Source organism: Saccharomyces cerevisiae, chromosome VIII (genome assembly GCF_000146045.2).
Source record: "Saccharomyces cerevisiae S288C chromosome VIII, complete sequence".
NCBI classification, from domain to species: Eukaryota; Fungi; Ascomycota; class Saccharomycetes; order Saccharomycetales; family Saccharomycetaceae; genus Saccharomyces; species Saccharomyces cerevisiae.
Window position 1 is genome coordinate 111,625 of NC_001140.6, and position 17,717 is coordinate 129,341.

The 17,717-nt window shown below is 38.3% G+C and overlaps 10 protein-coding genes and 1 non-coding gene across 11 annotated transcripts, besides 3 other annotated features; 3 read left to right on the forward strand and 8 right to left on the reverse strand.

Moving 5' to 3' along the window:
• Positions 1-129: 129 nt before the first annotated feature.
• On the reverse strand, positions 130-1,470 carry NEM1 (Nem1-Spo7 phosphatase catalytic subunit NEM1; the record flags this gene model as incomplete). The annotated part of the gene is made up of 1 exon (NM_001179134.1): positions 130-1,470. One exon carries the CDS (start codon positions 1,468-1,470, stop codon positions 130-132), a length of 1,341 nt encoding a protein of 446 aa, NP_011867.1.
• Positions 1,471-1,874: 404 nt separating this feature from the next.
• On the reverse strand, positions 1,875-3,293 carry GPA1 (guanine nucleotide-binding protein subunit alpha; the record flags this gene model as incomplete). The annotated part of the gene is made up of 1 exon (NM_001179135.1): positions 1,875-3,293. One exon carries the CDS (start codon positions 3,291-3,293, stop codon positions 1,875-1,877), a length of 1,419 nt encoding a protein of 472 aa, NP_011868.1.
• A 702-nt stretch (positions 3,294-3,995) lies between these two features.
• TIM10 (protein transporter TIM10) lies at positions 3,996-4,277 on the reverse strand (the record flags this gene model as incomplete). Its single annotated transcript, NM_001181427.1, has 1 exon — positions 3,996-4,277. One exon carries the CDS (start codon positions 4,275-4,277, stop codon positions 3,996-3,998), a length of 282 nt encoding a protein of 93 aa, NP_011869.1.
• Positions 4,278-4,482: 205 nt separating this feature from the next.
• Positions 4,483-4,555, reverse strand: YNCH0003C. The gene has a single exon. It is a non-coding gene; the product is annotated as a tRNA-Thr (tRNA).
• Positions 4,555-4,797: an origin of replication (ARS806; Putative replication origin; identified in multiple array studies, not yet confirmed by plasmid-based assay).
• Positions 4,797-5,128: a long terminal repeat (Ty1 LTR).
• A 10-nt stretch (positions 5,129-5,138) lies between these two features.
• Positions 5,139-5,437: a long terminal repeat (Ty1 LTR).
• Positions 5,438-6,189: 752 nt separating this feature from the next.
• STP2 (Stp2p) lies at positions 6,190-7,815 on the forward strand (the record flags this gene model as incomplete). Its single annotated transcript, NM_001179136.1, has 1 exon — positions 6,190-7,815. One exon carries the CDS (start codon positions 6,190-6,192, stop codon positions 7,813-7,815), a length of 1,626 nt encoding a protein of 541 aa, NP_011870.1.
• A 651-nt stretch (positions 7,816-8,466) lies between these two features.
• Positions 8,467-10,059, reverse strand: ERG11 (sterol 14-demethylase; the record flags this gene model as incomplete). The annotated part of the gene is made up of 1 exon (NM_001179137.1): positions 8,467-10,059. The coding sequence occupies one exon, from the start codon at positions 10,057-10,059 to the stop codon at positions 8,467-8,469; it is 1,593 nt and encodes a 530-aa protein (NP_011871.1).
• Positions 10,060-10,925: 866 nt separating this feature from the next.
• Positions 10,926-11,141, reverse strand: YHR007C-A (uncharacterized protein; the record flags this gene model as incomplete). The annotated part of the gene is made up of 1 exon (NM_001184651.1): positions 10,926-11,141. The coding sequence occupies one exon, from the start codon at positions 11,139-11,141 to the stop codon at positions 10,926-10,928; it is 216 nt and encodes a 71-aa protein (NP_878086.1).
• A 123-nt stretch (positions 11,142-11,264) lies between these two features.
• Positions 11,265-11,966, reverse strand: SOD2 (superoxide dismutase SOD2; the record flags this gene model as incomplete). Its single annotated transcript, NM_001179138.1, has 1 exon — positions 11,265-11,966. The coding sequence occupies one exon, from the start codon at positions 11,964-11,966 to the stop codon at positions 11,265-11,267; it is 702 nt and encodes a 233-aa protein (NP_011872.1).
• A 518-nt stretch (positions 11,967-12,484) lies between these two features.
• On the reverse strand, positions 12,485-14,056 carry TDA3 (Tda3p; the record flags this gene model as incomplete). Its single annotated transcript, NM_001179139.1, has 1 exon — positions 12,485-14,056. One exon carries the CDS (start codon positions 14,054-14,056, stop codon positions 12,485-12,487), a length of 1,572 nt encoding a protein of 523 aa, NP_011873.1.
• Positions 14,057-14,896: 840 nt separating this feature from the next.
• On the forward strand, positions 14,897-15,868 carry RPL27A (60S ribosomal protein eL27 RPL27A; the record flags this gene model as incomplete). The annotated part of the gene is made up of 2 exons (NM_001179140.1): positions 14,897-14,927; positions 15,489-15,868. The coding sequence occupies 2 exons, from the start codon at positions 14,897-14,899 to the stop codon at positions 15,866-15,868; spliced, it is 411 nt and encodes a 136-aa protein (NP_011874.1).
• A 287-nt stretch (positions 15,869-16,155) lies between these two features.
• On the forward strand, positions 16,156-17,496 carry DIA4 (putative serine--tRNA ligase DIA4; the record flags this gene model as incomplete). Its single annotated transcript, NM_001179141.1, has 1 exon — positions 16,156-17,496. One exon carries the CDS (start codon positions 16,156-16,158, stop codon positions 17,494-17,496), a length of 1,341 nt encoding a protein of 446 aa, NP_011875.1.
• Positions 17,497-17,717: the final 221 nt, after the last annotated feature.

Sequence of the window (17,717 nt, forward strand, 5' to 3'; positions counted from 1 at the left end):
TCTTTTCTCTTTTTTCTCCCGTTACTTTTTTCCCTGAATGCAATAACCTTTCCATTAAATGAGCAGCAATGGATAGGCGATTTATCACCTAAAATTCTCATCTTTTTTGGAAGGACACAATAACAATTGTCAGTTTATGTTGAATGCCTTCTCTCCATGTTTCAATGCCAGTATATTCCTGACATCTGTTGAATACCTCATAGCCTCCAAGAAAGGTAACAGGTTCAGTAAGTCCGTATCAGTTGGATCACTTATCCATCCTTCTACTTGAATAGCGTTATCTACATTCATTGCGTAACTTACCGGGCTGTTATCTATAATAATGACATCATCCAAAGAAGAGGAGCTGCCTTTCCCGTTTTCTTCGGAGTCCTTGACAATGCTCAAATCTTTAATGTATCCAACACCATCCCTTAGAACGCAATCAGAACGGTAATATCTTTTTGAAAAACTGGATGGGAAGGAGCTTTCTAACCAATCTATCACAGGATCAGCGTATTCTTTCATGGATGCTGTAAAAATGATAAGGTCGTACCATTTGCTAACTTTTGTCAAAAATAAATCACAGTAAGGCCTCTTGTGAATAAAGTATAGTGTACGAATTCCGCTCAATCCAAACTTCACTTCCACCAAGTGACCCTGAGAAGAATTACTATGCGTTGTACTTCGAGAAGCCGAGTGAATTAAGGTCTCATCGAGATCTATAACCAGTTTCTTTTTCTTTTGTGTGTTAAGCACGGATTTAGGTATCAGCTTCTTTGGAAATAAGAACCTTCCCATTCGTTTTGTACCAAATACGGTATTAGAACTTGAATGATTAGAAAGTGATAGTTCTGATTTGGAATAACTTCTTGGCCTTGATTTGACAGATTGAGCTCTAAGTAATGAGCCTTTAACATTATCCCTTTGTAGAATTATCTCATCACTGGCATTTAAGTCATCCTCAACTGCCTCGGGAATCGTATTTAGATTGCAATTTTTAGGATTTGTTTTCTCGCTAGAATCGTTAATATTGCTTGAACTGACAGGCAGCTCATTCTCACTAGCATTTGAACCCCTGTTTCTCTTATCGGTGTGTTTTACACGACGCTCGATGACACTTAGTGGGAAGGTAAAAACAAACCATAAAGACATCAAGGGCTTGATTATCAGATAATACGGAAGAAAAAGTAGTAGTGCCCACAAAATTGACGCTATTTTCTCTATTAGGATGGAACGTAAAGCTTTTGGTTTTTTAGGAACAGAATTTTTGCGCTCTTGATTTTGATCAGATTCTTTTAAGTGGCTTGAGGAGTGGTCGTACTGTTGGTCCACCTCACTAACGCAATCATTTTCGCTGTGGCTAGTATATTTGTTCGAAACTTCCTTTGAAGGGCCTAGTAGATCTTGATTCTTTGTCACCTCAACATTGATTTTTTTTTGTTTCTTTGTAGTTATTAAATGATTTGAGAAATATTTTAGGGCATTCATTCAATTAATGAAACAATGTCCAGAAATTAACAACAATAAAGAAAAGTGAGAATAGGATGCAAAATAGGTTCTATATATCCCGAGTATTTACCAGGGAGAAGAATTCGAGATAATACCCTGTCCTTACGTAGAAGAATCAATTGTTTTCAAGAGTTTTTCTTCTAAAAAAGTGTCTGGACCTTTTTTTTCTCATGCGATTTTATTACCCTTGTTTTTCAATTGAAAACCCGGAACGATTTAACGAGATCAAGAACTGTTGAACAAAATGGCTTTTTCATTTGGCATTCCATCATAGACTCTAATGGAGAAGAAAAATAGTAATTTTTTCTGGTGCTGCTGCTCCTTCTTGCATCTTCGGAAACAGAATTTACGTATCTAAACACTACTTTAATTATACAGTTCCTTCATATAATACCAATTTTTTTAAGGTTTTGCTGGATGATTAGATCGGTGACTGCACTCAATACGAACTTCATAGTTTGGGTATCGGTAGCGCAGGTTCGTTTCACGTAGATTGGTTTGTTTGTCTTATTCAAGCTCAAAAATATCTTCTCAAAATATTTTAGACCCGCTTCTGCATCGCCGACACGTCCCTGGTAATCAGGAAAGTACTTTCTTATGGGCATGCTTTTTACCTTTTCCTCGAACAAATCAATTTTATTTAAAAACAAAATAAACGGTGTATCTTTGAACCACTTAGAGTTCAATAACGTGTCAAATAGCATTATTGATTCATGCATTCTGTTCACTCTTTCATCCTCAAACAACATCTGGTCGTATTCACTCATTGCTAAAACAAATAAAACTGCTGTAATTCCTTCGAAACAATGAATCCACTTCTTACGTTCAGAACGCTGCCCACCAGCGTCGAGAACCTTGAATTTGGACGAGCCGATGTTAAATTCGGTTTCTGTAATGCCTGTAGTCTTTATACGGCCCTTCAAAATGTCTTCATCCGTACAGACATAATTCGGACTAGCAAATTTCTCAATGTTATCAAAGTAGTATGCAGCTGAGCCCTCCAATTGAAACTCATTAGAACGTGCAAAACACTGCTTTATACCTTTGTCGTTATTCCAAAGTTGCTTTATTGCCTTAGCAATGTCTTCGTGAATAAGATTTCGTCTATTTTGTCCTTGAATTTCCCTTGATGTTTTTCTAACAAACATCTGGTCATCGCCTTCTTGGTTCAAGTCCTTGCAAATATCCTGTAGGTTAATTCTACTACTGTTGTTTCTATCAGCATCCTCATTTTGCGTCACCGTTTCAGCATCTCTGTCAGTGTCACTTTTGACATTAGAAATATTTCCGTCTTCATCGAAAGCAGCTTTTGCTCGTCCGGTACTCTGAACACGCCTCCTAGTTTCATACCTTTCTGAGTACTTCAGTACATAATCATTTAGAAAATCAGAACCACCGGCAACACTGGCGTTGATATAATCTAAAGCTTTAGCCTTTAGCAGTATTCTCTTGCATGCAAACAAATCTTTATTGTTGATCGGATCATCACAGTCAAGTTGAATACCTAGTTTTCTGGCCTGAATAATCAAAATTTTCATTGATTGTATGGCATCTGCCCATATCACTTGAGCATACTGTAACCTTTCTTGATGGGAGAAACCGCCTTGATGTAATAATTTTAATTGTTTTAAAACCGTTGATTTACCTGACTCACCGGCACCTAATAGTAACAGTTTTATTTCATTCTTGTCACGTTGTTTCTCCAGCTGCAACGATTGCTCGATGACATCATTGGCTCTTTTGTTCTGTAGAAAAGGATCACTTTCGTCTCCTATTGTTTGCGTACTCACTGTACACCCCATTATTTCCTACCTTAATATATCAATTTATACACCTCTGGATTATTGATGTGATGCTAAAATACCAATTTACAGTATGAATAGCTTCTACTCAGTTTGGTCTTAGAAATGGTCAAAAATGTTAGAAACGGAGTGACAAGAAAAAATGAATAACAGATCAAAAGATTACGAATAATATAAAACGTAAAGAAATTGGTGGAATTCTACTATCCTCTTCATTTTAGACTATTTTTTAATATTTCCCTTTAAGGAAAACAATATGTAACAAAAAAATTTCTGCTCTCCATTTAATTGCATTTCTACAAGGAAGAATACGCAGAAGGACGCGCAGAGCCCTAAATTGATGTGCTTTTTAACATGCTGAGCCGAGTGCGTTTCGGTGAAATAACACGAAGATGCGTTTCAAATTGAAACTAGTCAGTGTTATCTGCATGAAAAGGGAATATCGTTATGCATTCAGTTTTCCAATAGAGACATTTTTTTTTTTTTAGATTCGGCTTGCTTTATCCACCTATGATCTTGTTTTCAAACAACATGTGCCATGTAAGATAAAAAGGTAAAGATGAAGTACAGAAAAGAGTATAATGTTACTTGTATATACAGGATATGAATCAATAATACTAATTATAACGTTGAGTCGAGTAAAACAGCTTATGGATTTCTTTTCTTATTTTCGTCTTATCATTACTGCTTTAATGCACATTTCTAAAACTTACCGGCTGCGTTAAATGATTGGCCCATTTTCTGCATGTTTTCACCGACTTGAACATTGGTCTCAAAATATTTGGCCACACATCTGTCTAGGCACGAAGATTCATTCTTATTCAGCTCACCCTCGGAATAAGAAGTATTGATACATTTTTTATAACAGTTATTAACCAATTTATTGAACATGTCTGTGACCAAATCTAGTTCAGCTTCCGCAGCTTGAATCTTTTGTTGAGATGATAATTGAGGCTGACCACCACCGAAACCTAAGAAAGACATGTTTTTCTAAGTATGATAGTTCCTTCTTTTGCTTGTTTATCTGTTAAAAGACATGAGAGGGGAACGAGGAGAGTAATAGTTCTTTAGAGAGCTTGCTCTTGTACGTTCACTGCCAGCTCTCTCGCTGAAAAAATTAAAGAAAAAAAATGTCCGATAGCTTCAGAGGGTGATCATCAGCTACGAATTGGGAAATCAATGCAAAAAATGCTTCCAATCGGATTTGAACCGATGATCTCCACATTACTAGTGTGGCGCCTTACCAACTTGGCCATAGAAGCTCTAATAGTGATAGGACCCAGATTATATTTAGTGACTTGTTGATAAATGTTTTAAAATATTACCTTCGTGTCGTTATCGTTACTGAGGAAAGATTTGCAAAAAATAATTACATACTTGGGCTCTTCTGAACGAACAAGTTAACCAAAAAGGTGTATATTACTTCCTCTTGTTTTGTTTCCGGGCTAATGCTTACCTTTCCTTTGTTTCCAATGTTCTTCTTTAACACCAAAACATACTATTTGAGAAATGGGTGAATGTTGAGATAATTGTTGGGATTCCATTTTTGATAAAGGCTATAATATTAGGTATACAGAATATACTAGAAGTTCTCCTCGAGGATATAGGAATCCTCAAAATGGAATCTATATTTCTATTTACTAATATCACGATTATTCCTCATTCCGTTTTATATGTTTCATTATCCTATTACATTATCAATCCTTGCACTTCAGCTTCCTCTAACATCGATGACAGCTTCTCATAACTTATGTCATCATCTTAACACCGTATATGATAATATATTGATAATATAACTATTAGTTGATAGACGATAGTGGATTTTTATTCCAACACTATTTGAGGTTTGGCAACTGTTGAAATTATTGTTAGGACATTGTTAAAAAAGGTTCTTTTATTAGGTCTACAAAAACAAAAAAAGTTTTTTCACGAGGACAGCGTGAATCACAAAGGTGAGGTCAATAGTTTTACATAATAATAAATAACGTTTTTTTTTTCTTCCTTTCATGTGTTGCCTTTCTTTATCCAATTACATTGTCAGCCCTTACATTTCAGTGCCTATTGAATTTGTTGACCACTTCCCATCAGCAATACCATCCTCTTACGCAATATATGATAATATACCCGCGACATAAATATTAGGTTAAAAACAGACGGCAAAATGTGCCTTGGGCGGCAAAATCATGAGAAGCGCACATGTCGTGATATCAATAGCACGGAATTCCAGAAGAGAGAAAATACCAGCACTTATAACAAATGATCACAGTAAGCGTGAAAAAGAAGAGCCTGTTGCTACAAAGAACATTGAAATGATAAAATAGTGAAAGAATTCCAATGAATGGGAATATGGATGGCATTTTGGCAAGAAATTGGGCGGTAAATTTTCGTAAAGCTGATTGATGGTCAGCAAAACTCTCTTCAGAAGAACCAGAGAAATGGGCCAATTCTCACGAAGAAAATTCTTATAGTGTGTAAGCATAGGTAACGATCACGATACCATTAATTACCTGCAGTCAAGAACGAGATTTATTAACTGAAGAAAAAAAACAGACCATTTCCCACAAAAATTGTCGACGTTTAACTTGTGACTGATAGAAAGTTATAAAGTAAGCTATTAATGGAGGTTCTGAACGCATGACATGCTCCTCTAAGGGCTAGAATAGAGATTATAATGTTATTTGAAGATTGAAAGTCTGTTACCCTTCTTAGAGTCATCCATTCGAACGAAGAGTATCTTTTTTTAGAATTCTTATCATTTTTTTTTTCTCTTCACATTCCAATACGGGCAAAAAGCGAGAAAAACGATGATTAATAAATGAAAAACAGTGATTAATCATCCGACAAACAGACAAATGCAAGAGAGCAAAAAGTTGGGGAAGTAAGGAAATCCATTATCATGCCTATCTTATCACTATCTTCAACACGGAACAGCGTGTTAACAAGGATATATGACTACCTTAAAGCATTAGTGCAGCAAGTGATTGTGCCCAATGTGGAAGACGACAAATCTTCGAAAAGTACTCCTTTCGAAAAGTTAGAACCTGCGAAACAGAACCATCCACAGAAAGACTGCTGTGCTACCGAAAAGGACGATCTGGTTGACGTGAGCGAATTATTTCCCAAACAGAACAACAAACAATTGAGTCTAACATCAAAATCTTCAGTTGTACCCTGTGCTTTAAATTTGGATAACCTAGAAACACCTTTCTCAATTAAAATTGATAATAATGGTGCAGTCACTACACAGTTGAACTTGGACGAACCGATTTTACGGGGCCCTAGCCGCGGCGAGCCAGCAAAGTTACAGAATGACTTGATAAGTTCTCCCCCGCTAGAGGAATCCTATATCAATAATGACCAGTACAAAGCTCTTTTCCCCTCTAATTTCCTTCCAATCACGCCCGTAAGTAGCGTAATCACTCCTGCATCGAAGAAAAGTATTGATGAATCTCCCCTATCCGATGAGGTTCAAGGAATTGCTGATGAGTCATCCGAAACTTTACCATATATATGTCACTATTGCGATGCTAGGTTCCGAATCAGAGGTTACTTAACACGACACATAAAAAAGCATGCGAAAAGGAAGGCCTATCACTGTCCATTTTTTGATAATAGCATTTCGCAAGAATTGCGATGCCATACTTCTGGGGGGTTTAGCAGAAGAGATACCTACAAAACACATTTGAAATCTAGACATTTCACTTACCCAGAAGGTGTTAAGCCTCAGGACCGTAATAAATCACCTGGAGTGTGCACTCAATGTGGGGAACACTTTAGCACTAGTGAGAGCTGGGTGGAAAACCACATTGAGGCTGGGAGTTGCAAAGGTTTACCAGAAGGCTATTCAGAGGGAATACGAGAGAAGAAAAAGACGTCTAAAATGAAAATGATAAAGACTTCGGATGGCCAAACAAGGTTCATCTCATCCGACGAAAGTGTTTCCGAACCAGCTTTACAAAATAAGAATTGTATAGAAGCGACAGTAATGCAGTCCAAGGAACGCCCTAATGACAAGATCATACCAACCAAAACCGAAAAAAACGATTTTGGAATAGGCACTCAATGGTTTGAACGCAAACAAATATCAAGACCTACACAAACTACACAATCAAGAGGACCTACAGAAGTCCAAAATCTCAAAGAGTGGTCAATAATATCTCCCCCAATTTTGTCACCCCAAAATGCATCTTCTGTACCACAAGAGTATCAATCATCAAGATACACATTGCATATGGATTCTCCAGCATTATCCTCTGCCTCCTCAGCGCTATCTCCACTTTCAGGCGATCCAATAACAACTACAGAAACAAATAAGTCATACCCATTGGATTCAGAGCAATCGTTGTTGGAGCCAGACAAAACCGAGGAGGACGCAATCAATCAGTCAAAGGAAAGCAATATGATTTCCATTAATGAGATGTTACAGAAGCAAATGGACTTTGAACTTCTGGGTGAGAATCATTTGAAGGAGACTCAAGATTATCTGGCCCTTTACAAAAAAGCTTATGGGATAGAATTTTAAGGTTAATTCAGGTATTATTTTTATGGCGGTTTCAGGTATTTTACGTAATATTATTATTATATCATTTTTGTAGCAATATATTATTTTTAGCGGTGCTTTATAAAACAATGGATACTAAGGATGGTTCAATTCACTCATCATTTGGATTTATCACTATAAAAAGCAGTAATGAATCTTATATACATTTATTTCAGTGAATCCATATTTAAGAGAGCTTCCTCAGTGACCCCTCCCCAAAACTCCTCTCCTCCTGGGCCCTCTCTTGATTAATTTAAATTGCAAAAAGATTTACAAGTTTGCGAAAAGACTGCTTTATTTCCGCTTGGCCTGTGAGCTGTGTGTTCTCTCTTCTAATCCAGTAGGCATGTTGCATAAATAAACCTTATATTTGATGTTGTTTTAGAAATGTAATCTATATATAATTTCGTAGTATAAATATTTATAAATAAAGAAGTGAAACCATACCACTCATAAATAATGCGGGATGGTTGTCCAAGTTTGAAAGTAACTAAAGAACATAACTCGATGTCATATCAAACGTACTGGCAAATAAAATAAATCATTGGAGATGGATGAGTGTGGCGATAAGGCCCACGTGAATGTACAACTTCTCTCTTTTTCTGTTTTTTTTTTTTTTCTCAGTTACAAACCTTAGATCTTTTGTTCTGGATTTCTCTTTTCCCAGATGATCTTGGCTGGACCGGTTGGAAGAGTAACCATAGATGTAAAGTCAGGAGGTGGAACGGTCTTACCCTCTGGGTAATGCCATTTTAATGTTCTGATAAAAATGGACATTAGAACACCTAGCTGACAGTAAGCAAAGTGTTCACCGATACATCTGTGTCTACCACCACCGAAAGGTAAGTATGGAGAGCTGACACCCTTAGAAATGGCACCGAAACCGTAATCGACTTCTTCACCGACGGAATAAGAGGAGGCAGAATCTTTGTTCCAACGGTGAATGTTGAATTGGTGAGCATTAGGGAAGTATTCGTCTCTTAAATGAGTGTAACCTGGAGAAACCAAAACGTGATAACCTGCTGGGATGACATAAGAAGTGTTTGGAACGTGCATATCTTTCATAACCTTACGGAACAAAGAGTGCAATGGATGGTGCATTCTTAGAGTTTCCTTAATAGTTTGGTTCAACAATGGCATTTCTTGTAATAAATCGTAGGTCAATTCCTTCTTACCACCATCCAAAACACGCATTTGTTCTTCGTACAATTCTTGTTGGACATCTGGTCTTTCAGCCAAGTGCAACAAAATCCAAGCAGAAGTGGCAGCAGAAGTATGTTGACCACCCATTAAGACACCAATTAACAAGTTAGCGATTTCTTGATCAGTCATCTTCACACCATCCTTGTAGGTAGAGTTCTTCATCAAGGAATCGATCAAATCTCTGTCTTGAATGTCGTTGTTCTTTCTTCTTTCCTTAATCAAAGACATGTAAGTACCGGAGATAGCCTTTTGAGCGTGATCTCTCTTTCTATAGTGTTCCAATGGTAAGTTAGGGAAGACGAAGTTGATTGGAGTGAAACCCTTATCCAAATCACTGTACAAGTAAGCAAAATCGGTATCCAATTTTGCTCTCATTTCCTTACCCAATAATGATCTTGAAGCGGTGAAAATAGTCATTTCAGGTTGAGTAACCATCACGTCAATAGTACCAGTAGTTCTTTCATTCAAACGGAAGTTTTTGGAGTCTCTGAAGTACTTGTACACTTCTTCAGCAATCAATGGAACGTAGCTCTTGAAGGCTTCTTTGGTTAGAGCACCCTTAACAAACTTCTTTTGCTCCATCAATCTAGAATTTGGACAATCGTAAATAACACCTTTACCGAAAACTGGAGTAGTCAAATGAGCGTAAGCAGCTTCTGCTGAAACATCTGCCAACTTAGCGTTGAAGACAAATTCGTGACCCTTTGGTCCTAAATACACAGTCATGACTCTTCCTAACAAAACGAATGAAAAAATATCACCGTATTTCTTTTGACATTCTTCGAAAAACTCGTATGGCTTCATACCGTACACAACAGCACTACCGACCCATGGAATCCAGTAAAACACTAGAGGTGGACGGTCCTTTCTCAAAGAATATAGTAATTGCCATACAATATTGTAAATGAAAGGAATTATTATGATCAAAGAGATTCTTTGGGCCAATGGTAAAGCCAAGAAATGACTTAAACCAATGTTTACGTATTCCAATGCCTCTCCAACGATTGACTTGGTAGCAGACATCCTTGTATTACTCGTTTGTTCTGTTTCTATTCAAGCCTGCTGCAATTGTGAAGGAAAAAAAATTTTTTCTGGAAACTATTAATTAATATAATGAAAAATTATTACTTCCTATCGAAAATACACACGCTGAACGATACTGCTTATCAATCTTTTTATAAATAATTTACCAATAACGAAAAGGGAAAAAGGAAAAGGGAAAAAAAAAAAGACATTGAAAGAGAGAATTAAGAGGGAATAAGAAAACTAAGGGAAAATACGCTATCTTATATAATGAATACACATGGAGGGCAATTTTTAGAGGCTTTTCGAATACATGCGAGTACGTAAACGTCGTTAACTCGTGGAGATGCACAATAGGATGTGCTCATACCAAGAAAAAAAAAAAATTCAGGCATAAAATCGATGTCTCCTGCAAGATACCTACCACACTTATTGTGTTCTGCAAGAGACTATTGTCATCTGAAAAGCGATTATCTTGAAATCTTAGTTTCGTTTCGTTTCGTTTAGGGCCAGCGCTTCGTTTGTCTCGTTTTTCGTGGATTATCGGCCTTTAAGATTGTCCAACCCGGCAAATCTTGCACGCACATTGTATGTGCGCTGCTCGTATAGTATCCACTTCGTGTGACATTACTATAATCGTACGGCTTAGTCGGGAATAAAGGCTGGCCTCATTTTCGTACAGAGACATTTTGCCGGAAATTTCGTATTTTGCTGTGCCCCCGGTAATTCCCGGGCGCGGCACAAAACCTCTCTAAACAACCGCCCATTGTTGCAATTGTTCGTCTGTACGGGACAGGCGGCGATCATAACGTCGCACGGTGCACAGCAATTGCCGTTTTCGGAGATCTCCCTGAGTAAGCAGTCGTTTACGACCTTAATGGCTTTACAATTATCGGTTGGAACAATAACAAGAACAATTGGTTCTCTGCCTGGTGGTGAGTTAATCTGGTGGGAATGTAGTGCACAGGCGCGAGTAACGTAGGAAGCGAGAGAGAACAAGGAAAAAGAAAAAGTGGAGGAAGGTTGGTTGTATTGTCTTTTTCGGTTCTTTTCTTTTCTTTTTTTCTTTTTTTACGATGCATGTATATGTATTTTAATAGTAAAATATATTATTAAATAGGGGAGTGTGGTTGTGTGATTTAGTAGAGTAGTTAGAATAAAAACGACACAGTGGAAAAAAAAAGGTATTTTCTTTCTTTCTTTCTTCAGATCTTGCCAGCATCGAATCTTCTGGATGCTTCTTTCCAGTTGACCACATTCCAAATGGCTTTGAAGTAGTCGGCTTTCTTGTTTTGGTACTGCAAGTAGTAGGCGTGTTCCCAGGCGTCAATGGCAACTAGAGGAACTAGTGGGCCTGTGACGGTATCCTGGTTGTAGGTTTGAACAACGTCCAGCTTGCCTCCATTAGAGAGGTTTTTCACAATGAAGGCCCATCCGGAGCCCTGCACGCCTGCTAGCTTTGTGTTGGTCAACTTAATCAGCTCGTCCAGACTGCCAAACTGCTCGTCGATTGCCTTTGCCAAAGCGCCGGTGGGTGGTTCACCACCGCCCTGCGACTCTGGAGCCAGGTTTTCCCAGAATAGACAGTGGTTTGTGAAACCACCGCCATGGAACTTGATGTTTTGTTGGATAGCAATCATTTTTCTTGCGTTTGCGGGAGAGGGCTCCTTGGCCAGAAGATCTGAGAGTTCTTGGAATTGGTCAACAGCAGTGTTGAATCCGTTCACATAAGTTTGATGGTGCTTGGTGTAATGCAATTCGTTGATTTGACCGGAGATATAAGGTTCCAATGCACCGAAGTCCCACTTCAAGTCTGGCAAGGTGACTTTGGTTCTCCTTGCTGTGGTGGAGAGCAATGACAAACCACCCTTCTTGGTTAAATTAGCAGCTGCTGTTTTCGCGAACATCCTGGTACGTTTTTAGGAGGTATAGTTATCAATTGGGGTTTCGTTCCTGTAGCAGCAAGTGAAAAGCAATCGCTGTAGCTAGCTTGTATATTTTGGGGATGCAACGCTCTTATATACAAGTTATAGCTTCTTCATCAGGGGTGTCTGCTACGGTCGCGGAAATTTTTCGGCACATCCCTACTTTTTTTTTTGCGAAGCTAGTGGTTCGGCCTGTGTTATTGGTCCAGGTTTAAGGTCGCGCCAACAATGATAATAGCAATTAGTAATCAGCTCAACCTCAAGTAGAATACTACACGTGCAATCGGTAGCATGCGCAAGGGCAAACAGGATAGACGCCAAGAGAGAAAGAGAAAGAGAGAGAGAGAGAGAAAAAAAAAAAAGAAATATATAGATTTAGGTATTCGTTAAATATATACACATTAAATGGCCTCAGAAATTTTAAATATATAAATAAATAAGCTCTTATATGTACAAATTTGTGCATATACTTTTCTTGACCTTTTTACTCCTCGGCTTGATTAAGAAAGGATGGTGGCGTCGAAATATAACTTTGGATCCAAACTTGAGATTTCCGCAGAGGTTGCTTCGCCATCAAGGAGAATCTCAGCCATTAATTTACCTGTTGCTGGCGCATTGTTAATACCCCAACAAGAATGTCCACTTGCAATATAAAGATCCTTGACATTTGTCTCACCAATTAAGGGACCAGAACTTGTAGGAACGTTTAAAACTGGCAAAAAACAGGCTTGTTTCCGCAAGAGATGGCCCTTTGATAGAGTTGGCGATAATTTGGATACGTAATGGTACAATTCATCACACTTCTCCGAAACTACCTCCACATCGTCCGAACTTTCAGGTATATTGACTAAAGTGTCGCCTTCGCCGCACACATAAACTTCATCTTTTCTAGCATACATTTCAGGGGAGAAAAATTCACGGTCGTTAACTTTTAGTTCAGCAAGAATAGCGTAAGGTGAAACTGTCTTTTCACTAGGCTTAATGGTGACAGAGTGGGCTCTCAATCCAGAAATTGGACAATCTTTTAGAATCTTGGAAGTCCAGGGTCCCATACTCAAAACAATCTGCTGGATGTCATTGATTTCAATGGGCTTCGCGTTCTCATCGTTGAAGATTGTACCCAGCTTAATGTCTGGATTTTCTGCATGCCCTCTGCTATTTCTGCGATTCTTGACGACAGATGGAAGGTACTTAAGAGAATGAACACAATCCATCTCGTCACACTTTAGCCCAACTACCTTACCTAGGAGAAGATCGACAGCACCTGTTTCCATTGCCTTCGATAAGATGAAATGGGTGAATTTATAGGGATGAAGCTGCGCTGTGGTATCAGTACCACCTAGTGATGACCAATCATTAACCAATTCTCTTCTTATCCAATCTAAATCAGCAGGCAAAGGATTATGGATATTAGTCTCTCTCAGTTGCTCCACGGGACTTACAGAGTCAAGATCAGATGCGCTATTTGTGTGGCTTCTCATGCGCTCATTTGTTAGAGAGTGTAAACTGGGTACTGAGCTAGAAACATGAATGTCTGATCCTTCTTCCTCGTTACTAGCGGAGTCGTTTTTCAAAGAAGAGCCCGAAGAACTCAAAGATGAATTAGAGTCCCCGATGTTAAACTTGTTGGATATGTAGCCCGGTCTCTTCTTTGGAGGAGGGACATTCAGATTATATGCCTTCTTGCTCAGTCTTTCGTAGTTTTCAATGACTTCTTCGCGAACATCTGCTTCTAAGGACACAGTCGTCAATCTTCTGTAGTCCCAGTTGTTTTCTCCATCATATTCATCACTCAACTCCTGATGTAGCTGGAAACTTAAAGGTACGATTTGGTGAGGGAAAGCCCAAGATGCAAGCAAGCCACCTGCTTTACCAGAAGCCCCTCCAGCAATGCGCCTCGATTCAATGATGGTAATATGATGCGTCGAAGGGCTGAAACTTGGATGCTGGGTCAAGTAGTAAGCAGTACAGCAACCGATGATACCGCCACCTACAATGACAATATGTTTTTTCCCTTCGCTGTTCTTTGAAGGGTACGTTTGAAACGGTGGGTGCATAAAATCTTCACCCATTTATAAACACTATTCCTTCTGTTGCTTGGTTAAAATGCTATTGATACTTAGATGGTGTATTGGAGAGCACGAAAATCTTTTGCTGAGTGACTTGAACTATCAAACAGAATTACTTGTTGGCTGATTTTTTTTAAGTCTTGATTTAACAATAGAAAAAAAAAAAAAAAAAAAAGGAACAATATAACTTTTGTAGTACGTGTGCCAGGTTACAGATATGGTTTCACTTCTATGTCGTGCTTTTTTCATTCATACGTAATCTTATGCATGTAGGGGATAGACGCACAAAAGCACCAAGGCTGCATGTATTGATAAATTGGCTTACACGATTCCAGCTAAGGGGACTCGGACGGAACCGTCTCATATTATACGTTCAGTGAATATTTTTCACGGAAGAATGGAAAGGGCCTCGAAAGACGTTAATGCATCCGTACACCTACATCTTTACATTTTTTGCTGTTGCACCTACACTGTTTTTTTTTTTTTCACCTTATGAGTCCTGTATTTCTTGAAAGAGCCGATAACAATATTCCAGGTGGAGTCCCGAGGCAGAATCAAGGCTGCGGAGAGAAGTTCCTCTCAAACTAATGGGAGTGATCCGCTCAGTTCTCCCATCACGACAGAACTGTCTGAGACAAAGTCTTTCCAGCAGAGCTCCGCCTACGCTCTTGCTGCAGAGATTCGCCCGAAGGCAGGTTTCCTGAAATTCTTTTCACTAGTAAAGTGTTCGTTCATGTAAAACATACTGCCGTAGTTTTGAGCTAAAATTAAAGATATATTAGATTTTTAGAATTTCTTAGATAGTCTCAACGTGTTAAAACAAAAGCATAACCAAAGAAAAAAATGGCTAAGTTCTTGAAAGCTGGTAAAGTTGGTACGTATCATTTTCAGTTTTTGGACATCAACAAAAAACCGTGCAACTGTGGTATTAGAAATCCAAGTTATTAGCAGTTGATGTTGTATAATTTGAGTTTGAATTCGAGTATTGTATCTTCATATGGGAGTAGGGAGGAAAAAGCGTGGAGATGTTAGATCTGGGAAAAAACCTTTAAATTTGAATGATAGCTTATTAATAGAAATATTGGACAAAAAGATGAATGATTTAGGAGCGAAACTAACGATTATTCATATTCATTGAGCTATACGAGGCAGTGGAAGGGTTATCAAAAAGTTGTAATTTAAAAGAAAAAAGCATCAATAGCCACCAAATAAGATGGTGAAAGTTCCGCGATATATTTGCTAAGACCATAGGCACATGTACGCAGGCGACCAGGGCCTTTTATTTACTGTAGTTCTTTCCATGCCCTATTAAAAATTCGTGGGCCTATGATAATTTTTCTCTCCCTAGTATTGAAGAACAAAATTGAGAATTCGCCAAACTTTAAGAAGGGTTCACATTTACTAACTATTTCTTTTCCTTCCTTTTTTTACACAGCTGTCGTTGTCCGTGGTCGTTACGCCGGTAAGAAGGTTGTTATCGTTAAACCACATGATGAAGGTTCCAAGTCTCACCCATTTGGTCACGCTTTGGTTGCCGGTATTGAAAGATACCCATTGAAGGTCACCAAGAAGCACGGTGCCAAGAAGGTTGCTAAGAGAACCAAGATCAAGCCTTTCATCAAGGTCGTCAACTACAACCATTTATTGCCAACCAGATACACTTTAGATGTTGAAGCTTTCAAATCCGTTGTTTCTACTGAAACTTTCGAACAACCTTCCCAACGTGAAGAAGCTAAGAAAGTCGTCAAGAAGGCTTTCGAAGAAAGACACCAAGCTGGTAAGAACCAATGGTTCTTCTCTAAGTTGAGATTTTAAGAGAATTGCATTATGGTCAACCAAAAATCAAAAAATTATTAGTAATATCAACATATGTATATTTAATGTATGTAAACAATGATTAAATATTAATAAAATATATCTACATATAAGTATACGCAAATGGGGTTTTTCTTCAAAAAAATTGTTTGCTGGTGTTTTCAACCTTAACGACAAAACGAATCATAACGCGGTAAAGGGGAACGATAATATATAATGGAAGCATTAAGCAAACAGCTTTGTAATACGTTTTACAGACACTGAACAAGACAAGATTTTAAACAGCAATGATTATAAGGCGCTTATTTTCAATTTCAAATCGCTCATTCTTCTTGAAGAAACCTCAATTTGATGTAAAAAAAATAATAGAGATGATTCCTCAGTACCAAACTTCTATCCAGAATAGAGAGCTGATAGAGGCGGATAGTATTATACGAAGCTTACAACTGTTGGGTGAACGGTATCAAAATATAAAAGAGATTGATAAAGTTATTGCGGATATTCAAATACAGAGGAAATCAATTGAGGCTCAAATCAAAAAGGATAAAACAAAAATTACGGAATACTCAGCTGCGCTGAAGGCCCTGAAAGAACAGTACAACGATCAAAATAGCAAATCGTCGGAGCTGAAAAAGAAAATCTTGGAGACCTGCAAATCACTTCCAAATACCTTGGATCCTACGGTCCCATTAGATGCCCCACAGATTGAACAATGGATAAACCCTTTAAAAACACATAAAACTTCAGAAGCTCAGGCGCATGTTGATATCATGCTTAAAAAGAATATGTTAGACCTACAGACTGCCTCGAACGTTACAGGAATGTCATGGTACTATCTATTGAATGACGGAGCACGTCTCGAACAAGCATTGGTAGCATATGCATTGAAAAAGGCAAACGAAAATGGGTTTTCAAGCTGCGTACCGCCAAGCATCACGAAGAAGGAGTTAATAGATGCATGTGGATTTAATCCAAGAGATATGAATAATGAAAGGCAAATTTACGCTCTTCAAGACACCAATTTAGGATTGGTGGCTACCGCGGAGATACCTTTGGCAGGTCTAGGGGCAAACAAAGTTCTAGAGTTAAACTCGGGAGAATGTTCTAAGAAACTAGTTGGAGTAAGTAGATGTTACAGAGCTGAGGCAGGTGCCAGGGGAAAAGATACGAAAGGTCTCTATCGCGTTCATGAGTTTACTAAAGTAGAATTATTTTGCTGGAGCAAGCCAGAAACCAGTGCAAAGGTCCTTGAGGAAATAAAGCAATTTCAGATTTCTGTAGTTGAGGAATTAGGAATACCGGCCAAAGTACTAAATATGCCATCAAACGATCTTGGTAATCCCGCTTTCAAGAAATACGACATCGAAGCTTGGATGCCAGGAAGGGGGAAATTTGGCGAGATAAGTAGTGCCTCCAATTGTACCGATTTCCAAAGTAGAAGATTAAATACAAAGTACAGGGACGATAACACAGGAAAGCTAGAATATGTGCACACGCTGAATGGCACAGCAATGGCTATCCCAAGAGTGATAGTAGCACTAGTAGAAAATTTCTATGACCCAAGCACCGGTAAGATATCTGTTCCTGAATGTTTGAGGGAGTTTATGAATGGCCAACGATACATTTAATAAGTAAGAAAATCTTGTAAATATGTAATCTTATGTTAACCGTAGCATCATTGTGTTGGACGAAATCCTCTGTGATGTTCTGTGTGATTGAAATTGTATGGTATTTTCGATCATACGAGTATTTTTCCTAAAGATGAAAGAGAACTCGATTCCTAAACAGTTGTTTGTAGGGCATAACGTTGTATCGTAAATACTTACCATACGCTTAGGTATATTCCTTT